The sequence below is a fragment of the Adiantum capillus-veneris genome, chromosome 18, assembly GCF_014529385.1.
Source record: "Adiantum capillus-veneris isolate H3 chromosome 18, ASM1452938v2, whole genome shotgun sequence".
In the NCBI taxonomy this organism is placed as follows: domain Eukaryota; kingdom Viridiplantae; phylum Streptophyta; class Polypodiopsida; order Polypodiales; family Pteridaceae; genus Adiantum; species Adiantum capillus-veneris.
Genome location: NC_140948.1, coordinates 48,721,095 through 48,745,549, shown reverse-complemented (window position 1 = coordinate 48,745,549; position 24,455 = coordinate 48,721,095). Strand labels below are relative to the sequence as shown.

At 41.6% G+C, this 24,455-nt stretch overlaps 1 protein-coding gene across 1 annotated transcript; it reads right to left on the bottom strand.

The window, feature by feature from the left end:
• Positions 1-2,698: 2,698 nt before the first annotated feature.
• On the bottom strand, positions 2,699-9,533 carry LOC147435620 (uncharacterized). Its single transcript, XM_086488634.1, has 9 exons — positions 9,420-9,533; positions 8,466-9,224; positions 8,149-8,346; positions 7,495-7,758; positions 7,011-7,335; positions 6,776-6,896; positions 6,543-6,668; positions 6,341-6,456; positions 2,699-3,106 (listed from the first exon to the last, which is right to left on the bottom strand). The coding sequence occupies exons 2-8, from the start codon at positions 9,196-9,198 to the stop codon at positions 6,427-6,429; spliced, it is 1,797 nt and encodes a 598-aa protein (XP_086344760.1). The 5' UTR covers positions 9,199-9,224; positions 9,420-9,533; the 3' UTR covers positions 2,699-3,106; positions 6,341-6,426.
• Between the last annotated feature and the right edge of the window lie 14,922 nt (positions 9,534-24,455).

Sequence of the window (24,455 nt, the reverse complement as noted above, 5' to 3'; positions counted from 1 at the left end):
CAAATTGCTAGTGTATGTTATTGCACTTGGAGACATTCCTTTGTATGCATTTGCAGAAATCAACTCTGATCATCTCCTTAAATCAATGCAATCCAACCATATTGACCAGCTGGGCCAGTCACCTGCACCTACACGGGGGCAAGCACCCCGAAATTCAACCATTGCTTTGCATCATGGAAAGGCTCGAGGCATATCTTATACTAATTGAATTGCAAAAGAACAAATCCTAAGGAAAAAACTTTGTTTTGTTTACATGTTGATCAAAAATATTACCCAACTTAACCTTTTTCCTTTCAACTTCTTTTGATGTCCTTTGTTTGACCGAGGCTCTCAAATCATTGCCAAGTGCAACATTTCTAACAGCCCTATTTATGTTGAATTGAAACAAAGTTAAATAAATTAGCAAAGACCACCTCTAAATTTGCTTCCAGAGAGCTTCCAAATAGTATGGTTTCTTCTACTCAATGTCACTCTTTTGTGTGCACTCTGGTCATTTACATAAGAATGTGCTTAGTAATTTGTGGTTGTGACATTTCAACATTCAACACAAGTATACATCCCCGCATAACATTGATCTTATTGAGAAAAGCTTGGGTGGAGAGAGAGAGAGGAGAGCTTGTGCTTTGCTTTGCATCAAAGCATGCTATCTACTTTTGACTTGGTTCCATTTCTAGTACATTGCGATCGTCATGTTACAATTTTCATGGGTACTCGCAAAAGAAAAGATTAGAATATGCATCTAGATTGCTAAGCGGGAGCATTTGAAAAATGATTTTTTTAAGTGAATGATGTTCCCTTTTTATGTTTGAAAACATGCAAAGAAACTTGCATGGGAGAGTTTGCAAAGCCAACAGCTGCATAAATGTTACTCATTAACACATATGCATTTTTCTAATTCTATTGTTCGATCAAAGGCCAATCATCCAAGCTCCACATTTTCCCATTTTAGGCAAGCACCTAGGAGAGCCATGTTGGGCATATCCTGCAATCAACATGTTCCAAGTGATGACATTCTGGAGAGGATGCCATTAAGAACTTTCCATGCTTTCATGTTGAAACCACATATGGCATACATACTGACAGAAGCACCACCAAACAGGATGTCTTTCTCCAATAGCGCCTAACTAGCAATCTCATCCTTAATTCTCTCACCCATGGACCAAACGTCTTGCATACAGCCACATGCCTTCAAGGTGCAAGCATAAGTTATTGCATCTAGAGAGGCCTTCCCTTCGCATATGGGGACCGAGAGTTTCCTTGCCACAACCATGTTGGGCATATCTTGCAATCAATGTGCTCCAAGAGATGACATCTTGGAGAGGATGCCCATCAAGAACTTTTCTTACTTATTGTTAAGGCACCACATTTGGCATACATTTCGATCAAAGCACCCCCAAGCACAACATCTTTCTCCAACAGCCCCTAACTAGCAATCTCATCGTGACTTCTCTCACCCATGTGAAGGTCTTGTGTAAGGCCACAAGCCTTCCCTTGGAAGAAAGGCCTTCCCTTTGCATCTGGCTAAAACAGCCCATAGCTTCCTTGCCACAGCCATGTTGGGCACATCTTGCAATCAACACATTCCAATGATGACATTCCATGCAAGTCCCTCGTGCTATCAAAAAGCCTTTTTGGCCCTCATCCAGCAGATCTTGAGCACCCTAAGAAATGTGATTGCAGTTGGGGAGATGCCCTCATGTTGAAAACAGTTTATTATTTTCCTAGCTTTCGTGAGGACACCAAACATATATATTGACCAAAGCAATCTTTTTCCTACAAGCCCTGACAAGCAATCTCATCGTGAATTCTCTCGCCCATGTGAATGTCTTGCCTACGGTCAGACGCCTTTAAGATGCAAGCATAAGTGATTGGATCTGGAGAGAGGCCTTCCCTACACATCTGGTGAAAACACCCTAGCGCTTCCTTGCCGCAACCATGTTGGGCATATCCTGCAATCAACGTGCTCTGAGAGACGACATCCCAGAAAGAAAGCCCATTAAGTTTTCATGCTTTAGTGAGGGCACCACATTTGGCATACATATTGACCAAAACACTGCCAAGCAAGACATCTTTCTCCAACAGCGACTGACTAGAAATCTCATCATGAATTCTCTTACCTATGTGAAGGCCTTGCATGAGGCCACATGCCTTCAAGGTGCAAGTATTTGGAGAAAGGCCTTCCCTTCGGCCCATAGCTTCCTTGCCACAGCCATGTTGGGCATATCCTGCCATCAACACATTCCAAGTGATGACATTTTGGATAGGATGCCCATCAAGAACTTTTTGTGGCATACATACCGACCAAAGCACTGCTTCGTGAGGGTGCCAAATGCAGTGTGCTCCCCAATTATGCATCTTTCTAAAGTGACCCACTATTGTGGAGGTCAGTTTGTATCCTACTGACTTTGTACAAATTCTTCTTATGAGCACAGGCAGTCAGAAAAGGAAAACTAATTGCTTCCGACTCCTCATCATGGTCTTCCAGTCTATGCTTAGCTTGTGTGGCAATTATTTCTTTTTTCACTGGCTTTGTCGGTGGATTTGCTGCCCCGTGGACACAAAACCAGTGATGCTTACACATATGGAGCACTTGGTGTCCCAAACCCAGGGCGAAGTATGGAATTTGCACAATCAGCTACCTCTCATTTGCAACAGTAGAAAGTAATAGCACAATGACAATGGTCAAGAACTCACAAGAAAAGAGTAACGATCTTTTCAATTTTTAGCTTGCCAATGCAACAACTTTACAGAGTTCCCCAAAACTCAAAACTCCCAATTGAAGCCTTACAAAAGTTGCAGATTGTTATTTTGTACAATTGTGGTACGTACACTCTCAACTCAAGTCTTACAAAAGCTGCACACTTGCAAATGCTACTTGAATGGTTCCAATTTCCATCACGTATTGTGTATTGTGTATTGTGAAAATAATGTTACTCTGTAGAATTTTGAGCGGTTCCAATTTCCATCACTTGTATTGTGTATTGTTATTGGAACAACATGCTTGCAGAGACTGCAAATGGGTATAAAGAATCAGGCTAAACACTGCTATTCACAAGCAAAACTTCCTCTTTAGGATTCTATAATCATTACTGGCCATCTCGTGTACCTGCAGAACCAAAGAGATAAGTTAACAATGACTTCAAAAACATAAAAGCTTCATATTCAAAGCAACTTGAAGAGACGACCTTGCTGTCTAAATCTATGGTGAGACAGATTTGCAAGTTGTGGGCACCTTAAGTCTTGCTTTCTAAGATTGAAAGATTGTGACGCCCCAGGTTCTGGGTGCGTCGTGGAGGGGGCCCGGCGGGGATTTATACCCGCGCGCGGCGGAGGGGACTTCTGTCTTCAAGGGCCCGGCGGGGATTTATACCCGCGCGCGGCGGAGGGGTCCTGGCGCGGACGGCACCGGCTCAGGAGGGCCCGGCTCGGACGGGACCGGCTCGGGTCAAGTTGCCTTCACGGGGGCCCGGCTCGGACGGGACCGGCTCGGGCGAGGTTGCGTTCCATGGGTCGACGGCCGTTTGCGTTTCGCGGGTCTTCGCGGGTCTTGCGTTCCGGGTCCCTAGCCCCACATAGCCTCAGGCTCCGCCGCACCGCCGACGGGTCATAGCGTGCCCCGGGGAACCTTGCGTGGAGTCCCCACGGTGCGCGAGTGCGTGGAGTGAGGCTACAGTGTCTAGGTGGGGGGTCCCCTCCCGTGGCCGGTCTTCGGGAGGCTCATACCCCTTATATACACCCCTGTTTGAAGAGAGTTCGACGACCGCGTCGAACGTGGGAAAAGAGTGCTCGGCTATGCATGAGGCCGTGGGGACAAAGGGGTGCATATAAGTGCAAGTGATCAAAACTGTTCCCAAAATGCAAGTAAGTAGGCATGCTTTGTTTTTGTCATTTTTGAAAATGAGTGTGTGTGTATTTTTGGGGTTTTGGCAGAAGGCTGAAAAGATATGCTTTGAACACCCAAGTAGAATTCCCCGTACTTGAGCGTTCCCCGAATATAGGTAACCCAAAGTGCGCGGAGCCACCTGCTACGTTGGCCCGCGCGGAGGCTTCTTGAAAGCCGAATCTGAAAGAGCGTTCCGTCGCAATGCAGCACTTGCGAGTTGGTCCCTGTTTGGACGTCATTTGGAGGGCATAGCTCGGGGCCCTGTGGTCTCTTTTGTAGACTTGAATGGGTCTTCAGCTCAGCATGGGCCACAAAAGTGGCCGGGGCGCGACGAACACCGTTGGCTTGGTTCGTCGCGTTTTTGGAGTTTCTCTGTTTTTGTTATAAAGAGCCCTGTCTGGCTCGCATCTGCCTTTTCTTCATGTAGGGAGCCCTGTCTGGCTCGAATCTTTGCTTTTTGTGTGTTGGAGGTGCCCGGCTCGGATCGGGGCCGGCGCGGGTCACGGGTGACGGCCCGGTGTTTGGACGCGTCACGGAGAGCCCTGTCTGGCTCGCATCGTTCCTTTTTCTCATGGAGGTGCCCGGCTCGGATCGGGGCCGGCGCGGGTCACGGGTGACGGCCCGGTGTTTGGACGCGTCACGGAGAGCCCTGTCTGGCTCGCATCGTTCCTTTTTCTCATGGAGGTACCCGGCTCGGATCGGGGCCGGCGCGGGTCACGGGTGACGGCCCGGTGTTCAGGGAACGCGTCACGGAGCGGAGGGCGTGTGGTTGCTTTCTGGAGCTCTCTTCACCAAGCTTTTTGATGACCCGGGCCATTGCGGTTGGAGTCGTCGTGAGGATCGTGCGCGTCGGGCACGTTAGTCTTCGGCTCGTTTCCAGGAGCTCGTTCTGGAGCTCTGATACCAAGTGTGACGCCCCAGTTTCTGGGCGCGTCGAGGAGGGCCGTTTTCCTTTGCTCTGATACCAAGTGTGACGCCCCAGTTTCTGGGCGCGTCGGGGAGGGCCGTTTTCCTTTGCTCTGATACCAAGTGTGACGCCCCAGGTTCTGGGCGCGTCGTGGAGGGGGCCCGGCGGGGATTTATACCCGCGCGCGGCGGAGGGGACTTCTGTCTTCAAGGGCCCGGCGGGGATTTATACCTGCGCGCGGCGGAGGGGTCCTGGCGCGGACGGCACCGGCTCAGGAGGGCCCGGCTCGGACGGGACCGGCTCGGGTCAAGTTGCCTTCACGGGGGCCCGGCTCGGACTGGACCGGCTCGGGCGAGGTTGCGTTCCATGGGTCGACGGCCGTTTGCGTTTCGCGGGTCTTCGCGGGTCTTGCGTTCAGGGTCCCTAGCCCCACGTAGCCTCAGGCTCCGCCGCACCGCCAACGGGTCATAGCGTGCCCCGGGGAACCTTGCGTGGAGTCCCCACGATGCGCGAGTGCGTGGAGTGAGGCTACAGTGTCTAGGTGGGGGGGGTCCCCTCCCGTGGCCGGTCTTCGGGAGGGGACCCCCCACCTAGACACTGTAGCCTCACTCCACGCACTCGCGCACCGTGGGGACTCCACGCAAGGTTCCCCGGGGCACGCTATGACCCGTCGGCGGTGCGGCGGAGCCTGAGGCTACGTGGGGCTAGGGACCCGGAACGCAAGACCCGCGAAGACCCGCGAAACGCAAACGGCCGTCGACCCATGGAACGCAACCTCGCCCGAGCCGGTCCCGTCCGAGCCGGGCCCTCCTGAGCCGGTGCCGTCCGCGCCAGGACCCCTCCGCCGCGCGCGGGTATAAATCCCCGCCGGGCCCCCTCCACGACGCGCCCAGAACCTGGGGCGTCACACTTGGTATCTCTTCAGGAGGCTCATACCCCTTATAAAGATGATGAGGAAAGCTGGGGACGCTCACTACATAGGCTGAACTTGAGGCCTGAAGGACTACTCTTTCATAGCCCTAACAATAGCTCTACTCATATCCTCTGCTACTTCTCTTTGATAGACCTAACATTAGCTCTATTCATCCTCTGCTTATCTCATAAATAACTGAATTGAACTAAGGAACTCTTCTCCCATCTATGACAACCCCTTTCTAATAATGTGTATCTCTAAAAGCATCCATTTTCAACTCTACTTCCGAACGTTCAAAGCAACCTTGGCCATTTATGAGGACCCGTTTCTAATGAGCCTATCTCTAAAAGCTCCTGCATTCAACTCTGCTTCTGAACGTAGTGGAAAAAATGACGAAAAATAAGTTCCAACACAACTAGCGACAATTCGCTTGGTCAAATAACCGTGAAACTTAATTATATTTTGGACCAGACATTGACGAGAAGACATATACGTCGTATGCAAAGTATCAGATAGCCTATGACTCATGACACCATTTAGTCTGTATTTATGTCCTAGTATACACAACCTACCCTACATGATTGATATCCAAGTTTAAACCGCGTAGAAGCTTCGCATTCAGAAGGAGAAGAAATACCTGATAAATGTCCTTACAATGTTTCTCTAGCCAAGGAACAATGCAAAAGAAATGCTTTGCATTGAACCAAGACTACTGGAATCCTCTCAATTAATATAGTCATTCACAAAGGAAACCTGCACAAGGAAATGTTTCCAAAAAAATGTCCCAAGAACTATTCCAACATTCAATATACTTGATATTAGGAGATGCTGTTGGTTACCCTGGGCCCATCCCTCTTAGCGCTGCCATGCCTCCTTGCCTGCATGCGAATCACTGTCTTCTGAAACACGTGTTTTGATGATGCAAGCAAAGAGATGCTTTGCGTCTGAAAGCTTTTGTCAGTAACCTGCAAAACAAACAAAAATTGTGTGGTAAGAGGGCACTCCGATGCATGTAGAGAAAAACCGCAGATAAACTTTAGTAGGACTCAAAGGCATCTGATAAACGACTTACTGGTAGGCTTGATATACCAAATTGTAGTGATGGGTGGCTTGGGATGCTTGAATAGGAGGTCAAAGCTGTGCCCAGCGAAGGAGCTACAACAGGATTTTCAGCGATCACCTGTTCAGGACACCTGCAAAACAGGATTTTAACAGACAATAAAACATTTTACACTAGCTACAATATGCCTAACCATAGCTCAATATCATCAATAACACCGGACAGAATAAAAAGTAAAGCTCCTTACATCATGGAAGCAGTCTGTGAAGAAGGCTGAATTGCTTTGCTGTCAGAATTTGTCTCTTGAGCCTCTGTAAGCGGATATGGTCGTAACGGGCTGGATAGCGTGGCTATACCATCATTGCTAGAACCCCTAGAAGAAGATACAATTGCTGGGGCAGATGACAACCCAAGCATAAATGGTGCAAACTGAACAGCATTTTGATTGCCAGAAAGTGGCAAGGTCGGACTTGAAGAACTAGGAGAATCGTATGAAGTGGGAGGTTCCGAAGATGAAGGCATTGGAGTAAGCGATCCTGCATGATTACAAACCTTGCAAACAAAAGTAAAATCTGCATACATAAAACAACATGCTAGTTAGAACAACAATAAAGGAGATCATCTGCTTGTCTAAAATATTATGTCAAACAGCAAAAGGCAAAACACCATCTTTTACAATTATATCAAGCTTATTTCTGAACAACTAAGTTTGGAATTAGTAGAATGCTGACCTTTCTTCTTGGCTTGGTAGTCTTGCCATCGAAGCTCCTCTGGTGAGATGTTCTCATTAGAAGGTGTAGCAGATAAAGCCATAATATTATCCTCCTCCATGCCGTCGACAATGTTCAGCTGTGAAGCTCCAAAATCAAAGGGCAAGAAGGGACGGAAAGTTTCCAATACTGGCCCTTGCACAGTGCAAGTCTTATCAAAGCTGGGCTTTAAGATCCCAAGCGTAGGAGAAGGGGATGTTGTTCCAGGAATTGATACCCCAGATGCTGCAAAGAAAACGAAGAGAAAACCAACGAATTGAATATGTAATTTTGCAAGTGAAAAATGTACTACTTTCGTAGTTACCATAAACCAGCAAAAAAAAACAGAATCTAGTATTGCATAACCTACTGATTGGGAGAAAGCTGATGAAGTTCCAGCAACACCATGAGGGCCTTTTTGTCTGAAATTAGCAGACATAGCTCAGATGATCCCCCATGATGACACTATTTTGAGCTTCTTTGCCAATCAGTACATGGTTTTGCTTACTTTACTACAACTCCCTGTGATGTCCTGAAACATCCTCAACAAAGCCGACATTGTAGCAGGGTAGTTTAAAAATCGGCGCTGGCTCAAATTTTGTTATGTAAGTTGAATAAATACTTCTACAAGCTTACCAGATTTCATTGGATTGAACATTGGAAAGGAAGATGTTGATACAGGACCTCCAACATTCTGTCCTCTAGATGCTGGAATCACTTGGATTAATGGAGTACGAAAGAAGCCCTGAGATTCCAAGGTGTTGCCTTCCAGCCTGAACATGGTATTCTCCTCTGAAGTTGAAGGTCTCCAAACAAAGGATTCCTTTGGGGGCCCTGCATACAAGAGAAAACAGCAACAATCATTAGCACAACATTTATGCCAAAGTAAGAACGATCCTAATACATCAGTAAACCTGGTTACACAATTATCATTGCCCTCAAGATTGTCACACCTGGTCCAAATGGTGATTGAGGGGTCGTTACAATTGGCATGCTTCCCTTTGAGCTGTCTGATTCTTTTTGGATCATTGAAGGGAATGAAGTTTTGTCGCCAGCCTGAACTATCGACTTCTGAAAAAGAGTCGTTCTCTCTGGTTTTGCAGTGGAGAATGGGTTTACAAAAGAAGAGGAGAAGGGTTTTGGTGATCCCTGGAAAGAAATCCTTGCCTCCGGCTCTTTGCTATTTGCGAGAGACGGAGCTTTTTTGAATGGATTGGATGGAGTTATTCCACAGGAAAAGGATGACCCAGATGAGCAGCCTTGTGTTGTTTGGCATGCCTTGGATGTGAATGGAGATGCTCCGACAGTCGAAAAAATCGAACCTGTTTCATGCCTGAGCTTGGACCCTGATATTTGGGCTGAATGCAGGGGCGGACATTTCAGCTCATGTCCGAAAGATGATGGCATTCCAAAAGAAAACGATGTGGTCAATGCACCGTCCGTGGCTCCGCAGGTAGACATTGATGGTAAACTTCCATTAGCATCATGGTATCTTGAGCTCTGGAAAGGATTACACGGCGCAGCATGTTCCTTGTTTGGGGCACCAAATATTGAGGAACTGTTAGCTTGGTCATCGACTTGGGTTGTTGCTTGCTGAAAAAGTGCTTTTCCATGGTAGTGCCCAAATCCATGGTTGTTACTCCAGCTTACTTTTGAGAAAGAAGGACTCAACGGACTGCTTGCCATAAATGAGAGAAGAGAGAAAGAGAGAGCTGCAAAGAAACGGAGAACAAAATCGTGAGATCAAGAAGGGTGAAACCACAACAAACAGAACCTACATGCTTCGCAACAACAGCAACCCAGTTCTTTTGTAGACATCAATCATCTAGAGAACGACCTTTTGGTTGGTTGTTGTTGTGTTTTGGGGGGGGGGGGGGGGGGGGGGCATATGCGTTGAGGTGACATACCTGACTGGCACGGGAGATTACTGTACACCGATGGCAGCGCATGCCCGCTTTTAAAGAGTGCAATTCAGCGTTGCTTACTACAAACGCGAACGTGTTTTTTTCGCCAAGCCTTAATATTGGAAAAAAATTCTAGCATGGCCATAGGGATTCTGGCCAATTCCTTGCGAGTGTTTTTGGCTTTCTACAAGAAGCCTTAAGTTGGGTTAGGCCCCTGTTAGATTGGGGCACAATTTTCTTGGTGGCCAGCCCCTCTCATATCACACACAATTTCAAAGAAGCAGCGGCCCGTCTGCAACAACAAACCAATGCTCGCCAAATGCTGAAACGATCGCACTTCACGCTGACGGCGAGAGCTCAGTGCCTGTCATCTGCTCTCCCGCGTCGCCTTTTGCAGATGGCCATGGAGTGCGAGAAGTTGGCCGAGGGGTGATGCCCACCCACCTGACAAGGCCTCCGACCCAAGTTCCCCTTTTCGCAGAGCCAATAGCTGCTCGCCACCTCGGAGTGGCCACCTCTTGCCCGTCCCAGTGTGACAGGGGCCTTAGGCATACTTGTTTTCGCCAAGCTTTAATATTAGAGAATCGTCTATCGGGAAAAAAAATTCTAGCATGGCCATAGGGGTTCTGGCCAATTAAAAAGTGCCTTGTGAGTGTTTTTGGCTTTCTAGATTAAGCCTTAGAGGGGAGTTGGGTTAGACATACTTTCAATGTTCTTAGTCATGATTGAAACTTACGTTAAATGTTATTTCAGTTATAAATTAGTAAATGAATTTTCTTTTTTCATCTTTCATTTCACATTGACATGTCTTGAATTTTTTTGCATTCTATTGTTCTAGAATGTTAAAGTGAAGTTTCACCTTGCATAATTCTATAGATACATACACACACACACACACATATTTATATTCTCTCTCACACACACACACACACACATAAATATTGATTAGTTCATTTAGTCTCGAATTTCAATTGGCTCAAGAGAATAAACCTTTATTTTTATACCAAGATCTTTGATTCTGTCTATGATTGGAAAAAATGACAGAGAATTCTCTCATAACTACCTTTGTTATAAATATATGATGTGCTACAGACTCATTCATGCACATTAATTTACACACTCTTGGCCAACAATCACATAATTCATTACTGATTACTTTGGGATTCAATGGTTCATATGGAATACGAAAAAGCCTTTGCTAACCACTTCTTTAAGCAATGGATGTCTACATATCTCTTGGTTTGTAGTTACGACATGGAAACCATAGTTATCAAAAGTTTTGAGAAATGGTTTGAATCTTTTTGAAGTGGAACAAATACATTCTTCTAGTGGAAAAGAGAAGTTGCAAAAAGTTTCCCAAGGGTTTGTATAGTAAGGTGGATAAGTTTTTGGTGTATTTCCATGTAAACCTAATGTTTAATTCCTAAATGTTTTGTTAATATTAAAGTCCTTTGAAACCTCTTTAAATAAAGTTTCAAGTGATAAGAAATCAAAGAACTTATTAACAAATAGGACATGAACAAATCTCTTACTACTTTTCTTCTTAGTGGAAAAAGAGAAGAGATGATTAGCTTTTCTAGTTAAGAAGCGAACCTGTTCATCATCATCATTGCAATCCAAAGCTTTTGAAGTTTCTCCCAATTCCTTTGATCCACAAAATTGTCTTGGCTTTTTGGTAGCGGATTTCTACAGGGGTAAAAGGAAGCCTTTTGAATAAGTCTTTGTTTTTAGAAGGCTTAAGAATAGACTCAATGGTATTGGCAATAGGAGTATTTACTAGATTTGGGAGTAATGGAGTATTGGGACTATAGAGGACTAGGCCACGAGCTGCCTCTAACATATGCTCATGAAACCAAAAGTATGCAATAAGAGCAGCTCTTACCTCAATGGGAATAGTTGCTACGCACCCAATGAATGCATAGACTTGTGCTGGTCCAGCACACAATGAGAAAAATTTGGGTAAATTCTGGAGGACAAACCATAAAAGATGGTCTAGCCAAAGGATAGAGGTTGTGCAAGATGAGTTTGGTTCCGACCTCTTGCATTGACATTTTAAAAAGGTTCTAAAGGTATTCCAACAATTCTTAAGGAATTTTTTGGGTCCTTGAATTTGTCTTGGTTAATGGACCCTTTTGTTCGTGCTATAAGTGCCAAATTAGAGCATTAGAATAACCTATATCAGAAAGCTTGATTTGGCTAAGCTCAAAAAAGAAATCAGAAGATAGTAAGTGCTTTTCTTGAATAGCAGTGGCTTTACAATTCTCTACAAGATCAGGGGAGATGCTACACATAAGGGCTAAGGATTCTAGTGAGAAAGGAGCCTATGATTGATGAGCTCAAAATCCCATACTTTGTAGTCAAGTCAAATAGAGTCCAATTCGACTTGTCTCGGAGGAAGTAATGGAGCTAAACTAGAGAAGGCTACATAAATGTTTCTAGAACGAGATAAGTCAGAAGAATGAAAAGCTAGCCTAGACAATGCTTCTTTCTCTTCAAGGTCCAATAAGTTCAAATCCAAGAGAGGGTTGACAACTTCCACTTGCGATTTAAGCTTTATAGGAATAGATATAATACAATTTATTTGTAAAAGCTTATTTACAATATAAAGGAAGGGATGAAAAGTAAAAATTAATGATAACGACATTAACAGCTTATTAATTTTCTCAAGACAATCAGTGGGGTTTTTTCATGATGTTACGAGAAGAGAAATCCAATCATTTATAGATGCAATGTTGAGGGCAGATAGGGTATTGTTTTCACATGTTTATTTTTCAAAATATAGGAGTTTCTTGTGAAATCCAGGGCCCTTAAAACAAGATAAAATGCATTGTGTACCAATGGTAGGAATGGGATTAGGAGCTTTAGTAATAGCATATCCAAATTTAACCAATGATGGAATCCATTTTTCCTAAATAATACTTGTAAACAGTTAGCTCCTTAAACAAATTTTAACTAAATTGACACTTAAGCATATGATATTAGCCCGCTAGTTAGGAAACAGGGGTGTGTGTGTCTTATGTATTTAATCCTAACCACAATTGGAATCAAATGCTTAAGTACAATTTAGATTGAAGTTTCAATACAAAATAAATTATCTTTATGATCATAAATTACCCTAGAACATAGAATTAATCAGTTTTACAAAGATAAATTCACAAAGAAATTGGATTTTGTAGGAGAAGCTTTTTGCCACAAGCATTCCTAGCTGAGGGATGAGAGACTCACGTGCTAACCAACCAGACAACAAATAGTTAGAATTAATCATGTATTGAATGGGTGATAGGTGTAAAGCACCCCCCATCCACATGTTATAGTTGTCACATCTAGCAATGCATAGCATCTTGCGTTCTCCAATAATGAGGTAAGCTATCCATTGAGAGAGAGAGAGAGAGAGCGCAAAAAAGAATCACCATTTAATAGAGATGAGTTATATCTTGATAAGTAGAACTTCTCACAATCTCTTATTTTGTAATCACACAAGTTGAGAACATCTTCTCAAGACACTAAATTCACAACAAAAATGTCATTGTGAATATGCATGTGTCTATAAATGTAGAGGGTGTGTCCATGGGACTTATAGATTTAAATCCATCACCACATTTGTAGTATATAATCCTCTATTGTATTTATCATAGAACCCTAAATTTCAATTTTGTATGGATGTAAAAAATAAACCAATATACATATGCACTATGTCAAAATGTCTTATTGTGTGTGTTTTGTGTGTGTGTGTGTGTGTGTGTGTGTGCACGCACATGTGAATTAGAAGTATATTAGTTATAATCTCTAGCTTTGCCTACTTACATCTAAATGAGTGATTGTGTGTGCACACACTAACGCACATGCGGATAGGAGTATATACATGTGTATGCATTTGTGTAGGTATAGTGTATTTTCAAGTGAGGGTGTGTTTTGATTTTTGTGTGTGTGTGTGTGTACATGCGCCTATACGCACGTACGTGCACACATGCGCATGCACGCATGTACCCATGGGTGTGCGAATACTTATGAAAATATTTGTACAAAAATTGCAACAATTTCTTCACCAAATTCAAATCGATAACAAAAAGATGAATTAAACAACACATGTGAAGTTGTGGCAAGAAGTAATTCCATATTCCAAATCACCTCCAAGACTATGATGTCCAAGGGGTACCTTGATGAATGATATAGTGCTACAATTTAAACTTTGATTGGCTTTGCAACATATGTAGCTAACATAGAATTATGCTATAAGCAGATAATCTTTCAAGCTCTACAATGTAGTACAACTCAAGCTTGTGTATACTCAAGGCTCTCTTGGTTTGCAGCCATCACTCTTCTTCTCCTTTTGTCCTCATATGTCTCAATCTATTGAAGATTAGAGTGGCCTATTCTTAGATACAACAATTTTCTATTTTGCATACAGAAAATATTGTAAGAGTGTGTGTGTGTACATGTAAGAAGGAGAGAGAATGATAAAAGACAACAAAGCTACAATCCGATTCCTCCTCTTTTGGCAATACTTTTTTGGCATGTGGAAGGCCATAGGGTTCATTGTGCAAGGTTGTTGCAACACCAAGGCCATTGGATTCTTTGGCCAAATGAACGCCACATGGCAAGGGTCTTTGTAAAATAACTTTGTTGTCCCTTCAATTGTTTCCTTACATCACCTTTTTATGGACATTATGCAAGTTTATTGTTTCCTTATAGTGATTGGATCGACCTTTTGTACAAACAATTATAAAATTCTCTTGTTATTCATTTCATAGCATTATTATGGCTTGACTTTACATTCCTAATTCTTTTAGAATGTCCGTGTGAAGTTTCATATTGTTTCTTACAATTCACATATAATTTCTTCTAAATCTTAGCAAATATAAGCCTTGTTATGGTATTTAATTGGTGTTCTTGAGAGGTCTAACAAGAATCTCACATACAAAATCTTAAACTTTTCAAGAAAAAAACTAAGCTAAGTGAGGCTCTTATTTATAGAATCATAGCCTATTGGTTTAAAGACCTCCAATAAAGTAAGTGTCTTTTATTTTCTCCTCATGTATGAATGTATCTAAACTATCTCTCCTTAATTCACTTAGGTTATTTAAGAATTATTTGCGATAATAATTAGTGATATTTATGAAAACTATAAATACCTTTTTTTTTACATTGCAAAACTGCACACTAAAAATTCTTGTTTAACACGCAATATAAGCTATTAAGATGAGCATGACTTCAAAAAGTTACATCGATCAATAAATCATAGCAAGCTCCATAAGAAAAATCTTACTAAAGCATCTATACTCTCATTTCTAATGTTTTGATAAGTTTTATTGAACCAAATCTCAAGATGCATAACAGTGTATAGAATTTATGTAAAATTGAATCCCAAAAGAATTTGTATTTGATTGGTTTTAATCTATAAAATCACTTTAAATCATACTTTTTAACTAAAATTACCACATTGATTTTTGTCTTTCTAAAAGAAGCCTTAGACGAGAGTTGAGTTAGGCATACTTTCAATGTTTTTAGTGATGATTGAGACTTACCTTAAATATCATTTAAATTTAATAATATTAAATAGATCTTTTTATTTCCCCTTTCATTTTTGCATCTTCACATGGCTTGACTTCTCTTGCATGCTATTCTTTTAGAATGCTAAAGCGAAGCTTCACCTTACATAATTCTAGTAAATTCTATACATACATACATATATATATATATATACATACATACACACACACACACACACACACACACATATATATATTTATTTATTTATGTACTTATGTTTATTAAATCTACCTTTTTTTATGAAGGCATTAAAAAGTAAGTCCTTAAATAACAAGACATTAGGTAGGGCATTTATAGCATAATCCGTCGTTGAACACAATGGCTGGGGTCAAATCGATCAGTAAGACATTCTGGAACCGATAGTTTGTAATTTGTGTGTATATGGACAATACAATTTTATATTGAAACAATACAACTGCAACACTGATTATACCTACTTTCGATAATTCTTTCCTCCCCCCCTTACCTTCAATAGGCCATCGTGAGTCCTCACCTTGTTTTTTAAATCAATGCGTAGGATGGAGTTGTGTGTGTGTGTCTCTCCAAAACTTCTTTTATTCGGTGTGCATGAGAGCTAGAGGGAGAAGTTTTTGGCTTTCTCGAAGAAGCCTTAGAGGAGAGTTGGGTTAGGCATACTTTCAATGTTTTCAATGATGATTGAGACTTACCTTAAATGTTATTTCAGCTATAAAATAGTAAATGGATCTTTCATTTCACATTGACATGTCTTGACTTTTCTTGCATTCTATTGTCTTAGAATGTTAAAGTGAAGCTTTAATTTGTATAATTCTAGTAAATTCTATTTCACATTTCTTTTCCCAGCCTCACATGGATTGACTTTTCTTGCATTTTATAACTTAAATTTTGTCAATATTTGGGAAAGTCCCTTTTATTAAGTAATTGTTGGTCGAGTTTCCTCCTCACAAAGAAGAAAACTAAATATACTAGAAAAATTTTGAAATTTGCATGATTGTTGAAATATCTTCTCACATATTTTACCGTTTTTTCTTCCCTTTACCATGGTTTGCAACTAGCTAGTCTCGAATTTCAATTGGCTCAAGGCTATGCTGAGGCATTTCTTTCATGAAGACCAAATTTTCAGTTGAACTCGACCTAATGATTTTATCACTTTCTTATTGTTTTAAAAAGCCACCATGACCCTTTCACTTGTTAGAGGGTTGGGAAAGTAGTTTCCCATCTTTTGTCTTTGTTTTAAAAGAAAAAGTGTAGGTGATGGTCCTACATGTTTCCTTGTCAATGAGGCCACTACATTTCAAAACAAGTGGAAGATATTCAAACAAGTGAAAGGGTCACGGTGGCTTTCTAAAAAAATAAGAAATAATTTCAATGCTTTCAATGATGATTGAGACTTAGAAATCTAAATAACCTAAATTCCATTCTTTTATTTCTTAATCATCTAGTAATAATTAGTTTGATATTCCATCCCCTTTTGGTATGGCTAGGGATTCAACTTCTTCTTCTATATGTATACTTGTTGCATACTCATTGTAAGGGTTATTTGTGTTGGCTAAATCCTCTTCTTGATCAATTGGTACCCTATTATGTTCATGTGCTTGTGTGTTTTGCTATCTGTTTTCTGTGTCTGCCCCATCTGGTCTGGTTTTCCCAATTTTTTGGCTTTCACCTTCTCTTGAAGACCTTTCATCTAGATTAATTGTTCTTTACCCTTGGTTTGACTCAGTAAAGTTATCTGGCTACTATTGTCTTTGTTTTTCAGCTTGTTGTTGATCTATCAAAACCATCTTCAGGTTTCTTTCAGCTATGGGAAAGATGTTCGTTGTTGTTCTATCTTTTTGGTCTCGTACTTTTTGCATTACTCATTTGGGTGCATTGCCCTTCTCTAGCTTCTAGTGTTATTAGTTTTTATCTAGATTCTTCTATTGGGACCTTGTGTGGTCAGTCTTTGACCTGCATAATCATGTATGGCTCCTACACTTCTTAAGCATGGCCTTCCTAAGAGCATACTGTATGCACCTTGGACATTCATAACTAAAAAACCGGTTTTAAATTTTTTCGATTTGACTCTAATTTGGAGATTCTTGATCAGACCATTGGCTTGGATAACCCTTTGATTTGCCATCCTAATTTTGAAAGGATCATGCTCCATCTTCCCTAGTTTTTGCTTTACATGCTCTCCCAAAATATTCACTCCAAAACAACACCTGACATTGGATCCCACTGCTTTCTCACCTTATAGTTAATCTGAATGACTAGTGCTTGGTCATCCTCAATTTTAGATAGTAACTTTCATTGCATTTGACTCTTTCTCTTTTTTATTTCTGATGAAATTGGCAGCTATAAGTGACTTTCTTCTAGTGTCATTGAGTTTAGTAGTTAACTTCACAATTGGGTTAGAGTGGCTGCACATCCCATCCTCCTACTCCATCATCGGCTCGACATTCCGCCCCTTGTCCACACACCCACACACACCCTTCGACCAAGAGAAGGTTTGAGAGTATTGAGGTCACACTCACACTCTGATATTATCGACATCAATGACAACAATGAATTTCTCCATCGGCGACATCCGGCCATCCCAATCCGTTTTGCTGATTAGCGACATTGTTGGCACATTACGCGTGAGTGTCGCACCGTCTTCAATGACTTAGGCGTAGAGAGAGAGAGAGAGAGAGAGAGAGAGAGAGAGAGAGAGAGAGCACAGGCTTTCTCGACGTTCCGCGGTGATCTTTCTTCCACGACATCAACGTTCTCGCGGACGGGCATTTTTCCCACTAGCGTTGTACCTCTATCATAGCGGAGTGACATTGAGCATATCGATCGCGTGTTCGACATAGTTTTAGATTTGACTTTTTGGCGGCTACTTGACTAGCAAATTTTTGTTGGGCGGTGGAAATCAGCATCGCATTCCATAGTCTACACTGACATGCAGGTTTATAGGGGGGATTTTGCGCCCACATACACCCAGTTTCTCTAGCTTTTTAGACACGCAGAGGTACAACACCTTCATAGGCACTCTTGGTAGTCATTTTGGCTCCAATTTCTTTACAGATGTTCATGCATTGACATATGCACACTTTCATAGGCACTATTGATAGTCATTTTGGCACCAGTTTCTCTGCCAATGGTCATGCATTGACATATGCACACTTTCTTGAGCACACATAGTGCCATTGAGCTCTTTTGAGATCAGATATCCTCGTAGGGATTTGTTTACTGTATGCAACAATTTTCTGGCACCTATTTGTGTGTGATTTCTCATGTATGTTGAGTTGCGGTTACTACCTTCTGTATATCGTGTGGATCCATTTTTGGGCAATTTTGACATTTTTCTCGGCTGTTTTTTAGACTCAATGTGAAAGAGCCCTTTTGCACTGAGATTGTGGCTAGTCTTGAGTCTGCTTAGCCTTTGGAGGGTTGTTTGCGTGAGGTTTTCTTGAGCTGGGGTGTTCTCAAACGTTGAGACGCTTTCAATGATACAGGTTGCTGGAGTACCCCTCTTTCAGTATCCTCTCCATAGGCTATGTATCTGGACATAAAATTTTGCTTTTAACACAATGAGTTGGCAGTCACATGACCATTTGTTACGTCAATCTTATGCCCAGTGGTTGCTTTTGTCAGTTTATGCGTTGAATTTTTTCCAGTCTAGTTTGAGACTTTGATCCCCATACAGAGGAGACTCTATTGGATTTTTCCCGCGAGTTGACCATATGCGTTCTTGGCACATTTGACTGCTTACAACTAGTGATTCTGTCACATTTTGTGTTGAGTTTCTACTCTTGTTTTATGGGAAAATCTACTCAAATTATCCCAACACTTTTTGCCATAAATCTTTGGTCATTTTCTCTTTAGTTATGGTTGCTAGTAGTGCTTCAGAAAGGAAAGACTACTACATAAAGAAATTCGATGGCACAAACTTTACGATTTGGAAGCAACATATGCTTGATGTCTTGGTCAACAAGGGTCTGGTAGCACCATTGAAAGAGCATAGACAGAATGCTTACACTGATGATCAGTGGGAAGAGTTGGATGCCCGTGCTATGGCCACGGTTAGATTACATCTTGGAGAGACCATATTCTTCATGATTATGGACAAGACTACAACACGAGAGCTTTGGGAGACTCTATGCACAACTTGGGATGGAAAAAGTGCTTCTAACAAAGTTTTCTTTGATGAAGAAACTTATGCGCTTGAATATGAAAGAAGGTAGTAGTGTTAATGCACACTTGAATGAGTTAAATGGAACATTTTCTCAGCTGACATCAAAAGGGCTGAATTTTGATGATGAAATGAAGGCCATTTTCTTACTATGCTCTTTGCCTTCTTCTTGGGACATGTTCAATACTGCGATCAGTAACTCCGCACCAAGTGGTAAACTGAAATTCGACGATGTTAGTAGTGCATTTCTCAATGAGGAGATTAGACGTCAATCTCTTGATAGTGGTGGGCATGGAGATGCATACATGGCAAGTGGCCATAATCACCATAGGCAAAGAGGTGGATGTAGTCGCAATTGCGGTTGTTCACAGAATCATAAGGATCACCACAATCATAGCAAGAGTCGAGGACGTGACTTGATAAATGTAGAATGTTATCATTGTGGTAAGAAAGGCCATTTAAAGAAAGATTGTCGTCTTTTACATTGTGAAAAGGACAAAGCTATTGTGAAGTCTGACACTCCAAAGAGGTGTAAAGATAAAGGAGATCAATGTGGTTGAATCTCCATCTCTAGAAGTTGTTCTTGATGTGCAACAGCTCTTAGATGTTCTTGTTTTCACTTCCGATTTGAGTCTAGATGCGTTATTGTCTCTTGATGAGTGTTATGCACAAAATTGGATAATAGATCTAGGTGCCAGTTTCCATGTTACTCCCCAGAGGAAATGGTTCTCCACATATACTACTATGCATGGTTCAACCAAGCTCAAAGATTCCTAATAGCTTGATATATGCGGTATGGGAGATGTCAAGTTATGCATAAAGAATGACACTGAATTTATGCTTCATGGATTCAGACATGTTCCTAAATTGGCTACGAGTTTGGTGTCAATCGGTCAGCTTGAGGCTCTAGGCTATACTACTGTTTTTGGAAACGATTCTTGGATGGTGCATAAAGCAAATTTGGTTGTCATAAAAGGTCATAAATCTGCTTCATTGTACTCTTTATATGTCTCTTCAGTCAAAGAGAGTTCTACTTATGTAGCCGAGCAACCTTCTACTGAGTTGTGGCATAGCCAGCTAGGCCATATGATCCAAAAAGGAATGAAAATATTTCAACGTTTGGGCTACTTACGTGTGTTAAATTATTTTGATTTCAATTTATGTGAGAATTTCATCTATGGCAAGCAAACTAGGCAAACTTCCTTGCCATTACATTGAGAGTTGAGAAACCCTCTAGATTTGGTTCATAGTAATTTATGTGGTCCTATGCCACACAAATCTCTAGGGGGAGCACTGTATTTCATGACATTTATAGATGACCCTACTCGGAAGGTGTGGGTCTACCTCTTGAAGGGAAAAGACAAAGTGTTTGCTAAATTCTAGAAATTATTAGCATGGTTGAGAACCAATTCGGTAGAAAGATAAAAGGTTTTTGAACTGACAATGGTGGAGAATATGTCTCCACAGAGTTCAAGAATTTCTGTAGTAGCAAATGAGGGATTTGGAGACACTTTACTATGCCGTACACAACTACTGCTCAATATAGAATTGCTGAGTGTATGAATTGCACAATTCAAGAAAGAGTCACAACCATGTTATCTATGACAAATTTATCTCATGAGTTTTGGGGAGAGGCTGTTATGACATTTGTACACATCATCAATAGATCACCTTGTACTCCATTGAATTTCAAGATTCCACAAGAGATGTGGACTGGCAAGAAGCCAACTTATGATAGATTGTAGGAGGCATTCTCACATGTGCCAAAAGAGCTTAGGAAAAAGCTGGACACCAAATCACACAAGTGCATCTTCATTGGTTATGGTGCAGATGGAGAGATGGATTATCATCTCTAGCACCCGGAATCTAGAAAGGTCATTTGCAACTCATAGGTGATACTCAATGAGTCTAAAATGTATAGACAGTCTGTCAAAGAGGTCGAATATTGGAAAGTCAGATTTAAGGATGTAGCCTTCACAAATTTGGGAAAACCAACTTAGTCTACTGGTGATGTTCCTATCACAAGTAGTGTGTATCTCGTGCCCCTGAGCGGTTTGTGCTAGGATTGGACTATGTGTTAGTCACTGATTGTGATGAGCCCGTTTGTTACAAAGAAGCTATTCAAATGGAAGATAACATGAAATTGGAGTAAGCTATGCAATCTAAGTATGACTCGATTGTGAACAATGAGACATGGGACTTAGTTGAATTACCATAAGGCAAGCACACCTTACCTTGAAAACCACTACATGTCCCAGTAGCTGTCCTTTCCAGACTAAGAAAACAGATTTGAATGGGTTCAAACAGGTCCGCTTTTCCTGACATCACTAGAAAATCATTTCAAGAAAAAGTAAACGCTTCTCCTATGTTTGATATATATAGTGAAATCATCCATAAATATAGCAAGGAATCGGTGAAGAAATTCATTGAATATTTCCATCATACATCGTTGAAAAGTGGCTGGTGCATTGCAAAGACCAAATGACATCACTAAATACATAAATGCTCCCCACTCAGTAATAAAAGTGGTTTTACTCCGGTCTTGAGGAGCAATTTGTAATTGGTTATAACCACTATAACCATCCATAAAGCTATACATCTCATATCCTGCAATTTCATCAAGCAACATATCCGTGAAGGGTAATGGAAAGGGATCCTTAATTGTTTGAGCGTTCAGCTTCCTATAATCCACACACACTCTAAGCTTTCCATTCTTCTTGCGTACCACCACAATAGGGAACAACCAGTCACTACTAGCTACTTCTGTAATGAACCCAGCCTTTAGAAGGTTATCAATCTCTTCCTTGACCTTCTTAGCGTAATTTGGATTCATTCGGTATTGCTGCAGCCGTACTGGTATGGCATCTGGTTTCAATGGCACTCGATGTTGACATACCTCTGAATCTAATCCTTTAAGATCAGTATGTTCCATGCGAACACATCCTTGTACTGTTGAAACATATGTCATGCCTTCTCTTTCATCTTAGGATTCATATGTTTGTTGACTTTGATCAATCTGGGATTTTCCTCAGAACCTAAATTCCATTCCTCTATTTCCTGATCATCTGGAAGTAACCAGTTAGGCCCTCTGCCTTTTCTCTTGGTTGACTCCTCAGCGTAATCCCAAGACGGTCCCGTGAGCTCTGAATTGCTATTCTGATTTTCAGTAACTTCTTCAGAGTGTATTTGTTCAGAATCCACTGGTGCACTGGAATCAACTGGTTCTTTTGGCCTTCTAGTCAACTAAACTCGCCGTTCTCCAAAGTCCTGCTCAGTAAACTGGTCTGGAAATTGCTTCTTTTGCTTTTCAGCCTGATCTTTGTCCAGTAATACTGCGTTGAGATCTATCTCGGCTAATGGAAAAATATTCATTGCTGCCAGCATTCTCTCAATTTTCTTCACCTTATACTTCTGGCAAAGCTCTTCGGGTCTCAGCTCATTTCTCCAGCTCCTAGTGTTGTTCATCTGAATCTGAATTCTGCTATTGGCACCTTGTATTGTCAGAGTCTGATTAGCATAGTTGTGAACAGCCTGTGCCGTTCGCAGCCATGGACGCCCCAATAGCATCCCATACGTGCCTTGCACATCTAATACTAGGAAGCTAGTTTTGAACTTTTCCTTGCCCACTCTTATCTGCATACTCTCTATCATAACATTTGCCTACACTACTCGATGCTCCACCATTCAAACTTTGAAAGGTGTAGGTTTCAGATTTGTAATTCCCATCCTTTGCTGAAGATGTGTCCCCAGGATGTTTACTCCTGCTCCTCCATCCATTATGACACCAGATAGTGGCTCCCACTGTTTTCTAACTTTATAATCTACATGGATCACCGGCACCTCATCAACTTTGACAGCAGCCAAGTCAACCGTTCTAGCTTCCGCCTCAGTCTTCCTTTGCTGTCTGATGAAATTCGCTGTTGCAGGCAAAGTTTTTCTAATGTCCTCTAGCTCCACTGTGAGTTTCTGAATTCTGTCACAAATCTTGACATGAATTTCCTCAGTCTCATGATCAGAGTTGTTATCAAAACTTGAAGAATTGGTAGTATCTGTTTGTTCTAGTGCTTTCAGCTCCCTTATCAGTCCCTAACTTTTCCATCAACCCTTGAACTGCAGCCAACATGGTCTCAGGTGTTCCAGAACTTGATTGATCTGGTTGTGCTTTCTCATAAGACAGGGCTGGTATCTTTTGAATGACCCAAGCATCAGAATTGTCTAGCTGCTATGGCAGTTTCTTGGCTAAATCCTTTGTGATTCTCGTTGATTTCCTTTGCTTTATCTTATCCAGTTCACAGAGGATATCCTCATCTCCTATGTTATCTGAATATTCCAGTCGGAAAGCTTTGAGTAGTTTGTTATATGATACGAGTTGACAAGCTGGGTAATGGTAGTACCATTTCCTTACTGCCTCCTTTTATGTTTGAGGAAAGTATTCCCCCAGTCATCTTTATCAATATTTTTCAACTCAACATACTGTTCAAAGGCTTGGATATGAACATCCGGGTCATCTTTCTTCCCACCTTTGAACACTGGAAAAGAGATTTTCAATGAAGAGGTGTAATCATGTCGATCAGCATCGTTTCTGCCTCTTCTCACCTTAGGAACCTGACTCCTTCTTGAAGATTTCTTATAATGGTCTGTGTCTGCATCCCAATCAATTTCTTCTTCAGTCTCAGTTTCTATCTCCTCCCTGGCTTTTCTACTAGAACTATGGCAACTACCTTTACTGCCTTTGGCTCCTTCATCCCCATATGTGGTCCGAGAACTTCTGGCCTTGTGTTCTTCCCTCTTAGCCCTTCTTCTTTTGGATTGACTGGAGTGCTGAGAGTCCTTAGCCTCATCAGCATGACTGTGCTCCTCCTGAGCCTCAGTCTTAGTCCCCAATTCATTCTTAGGATTAGAATCTCTTTCTGACTCCTCAGGGATAGGGTCAACGCGGTAGGATGGTTTACGACCACGTTTGGTTTTGGGTGCCATAACTTCAGCTGAAAAGTCAAATTGGGAGAAGCGTTCTGATCAACGAGCAAACAGCTCTAGCCACCGTGATCGCCAAAATGGAATTGGAGCTGATCTCTTTAGATAGATGATTCCAATGTTATAATTTATAGCTACCGAAAGTCGTCAGTTCAGTCAATGAAATTGGAATAGAATATGGAAACTGATTGAATAGTTAACTAGACTGAAATACTCTACTGGGACTAGAAACAGACTAAATGACTGGAAAAGTGTTTCAGGTTCAGATTTAGAGTTTATGAAGAACGAGTACAAGGTATAATAGACTGAAGCCCAATTGACTATTGTAGTAATGATTACAGAGTAGAATTACAAGTGAAGAGATTGTAACTTAAGAA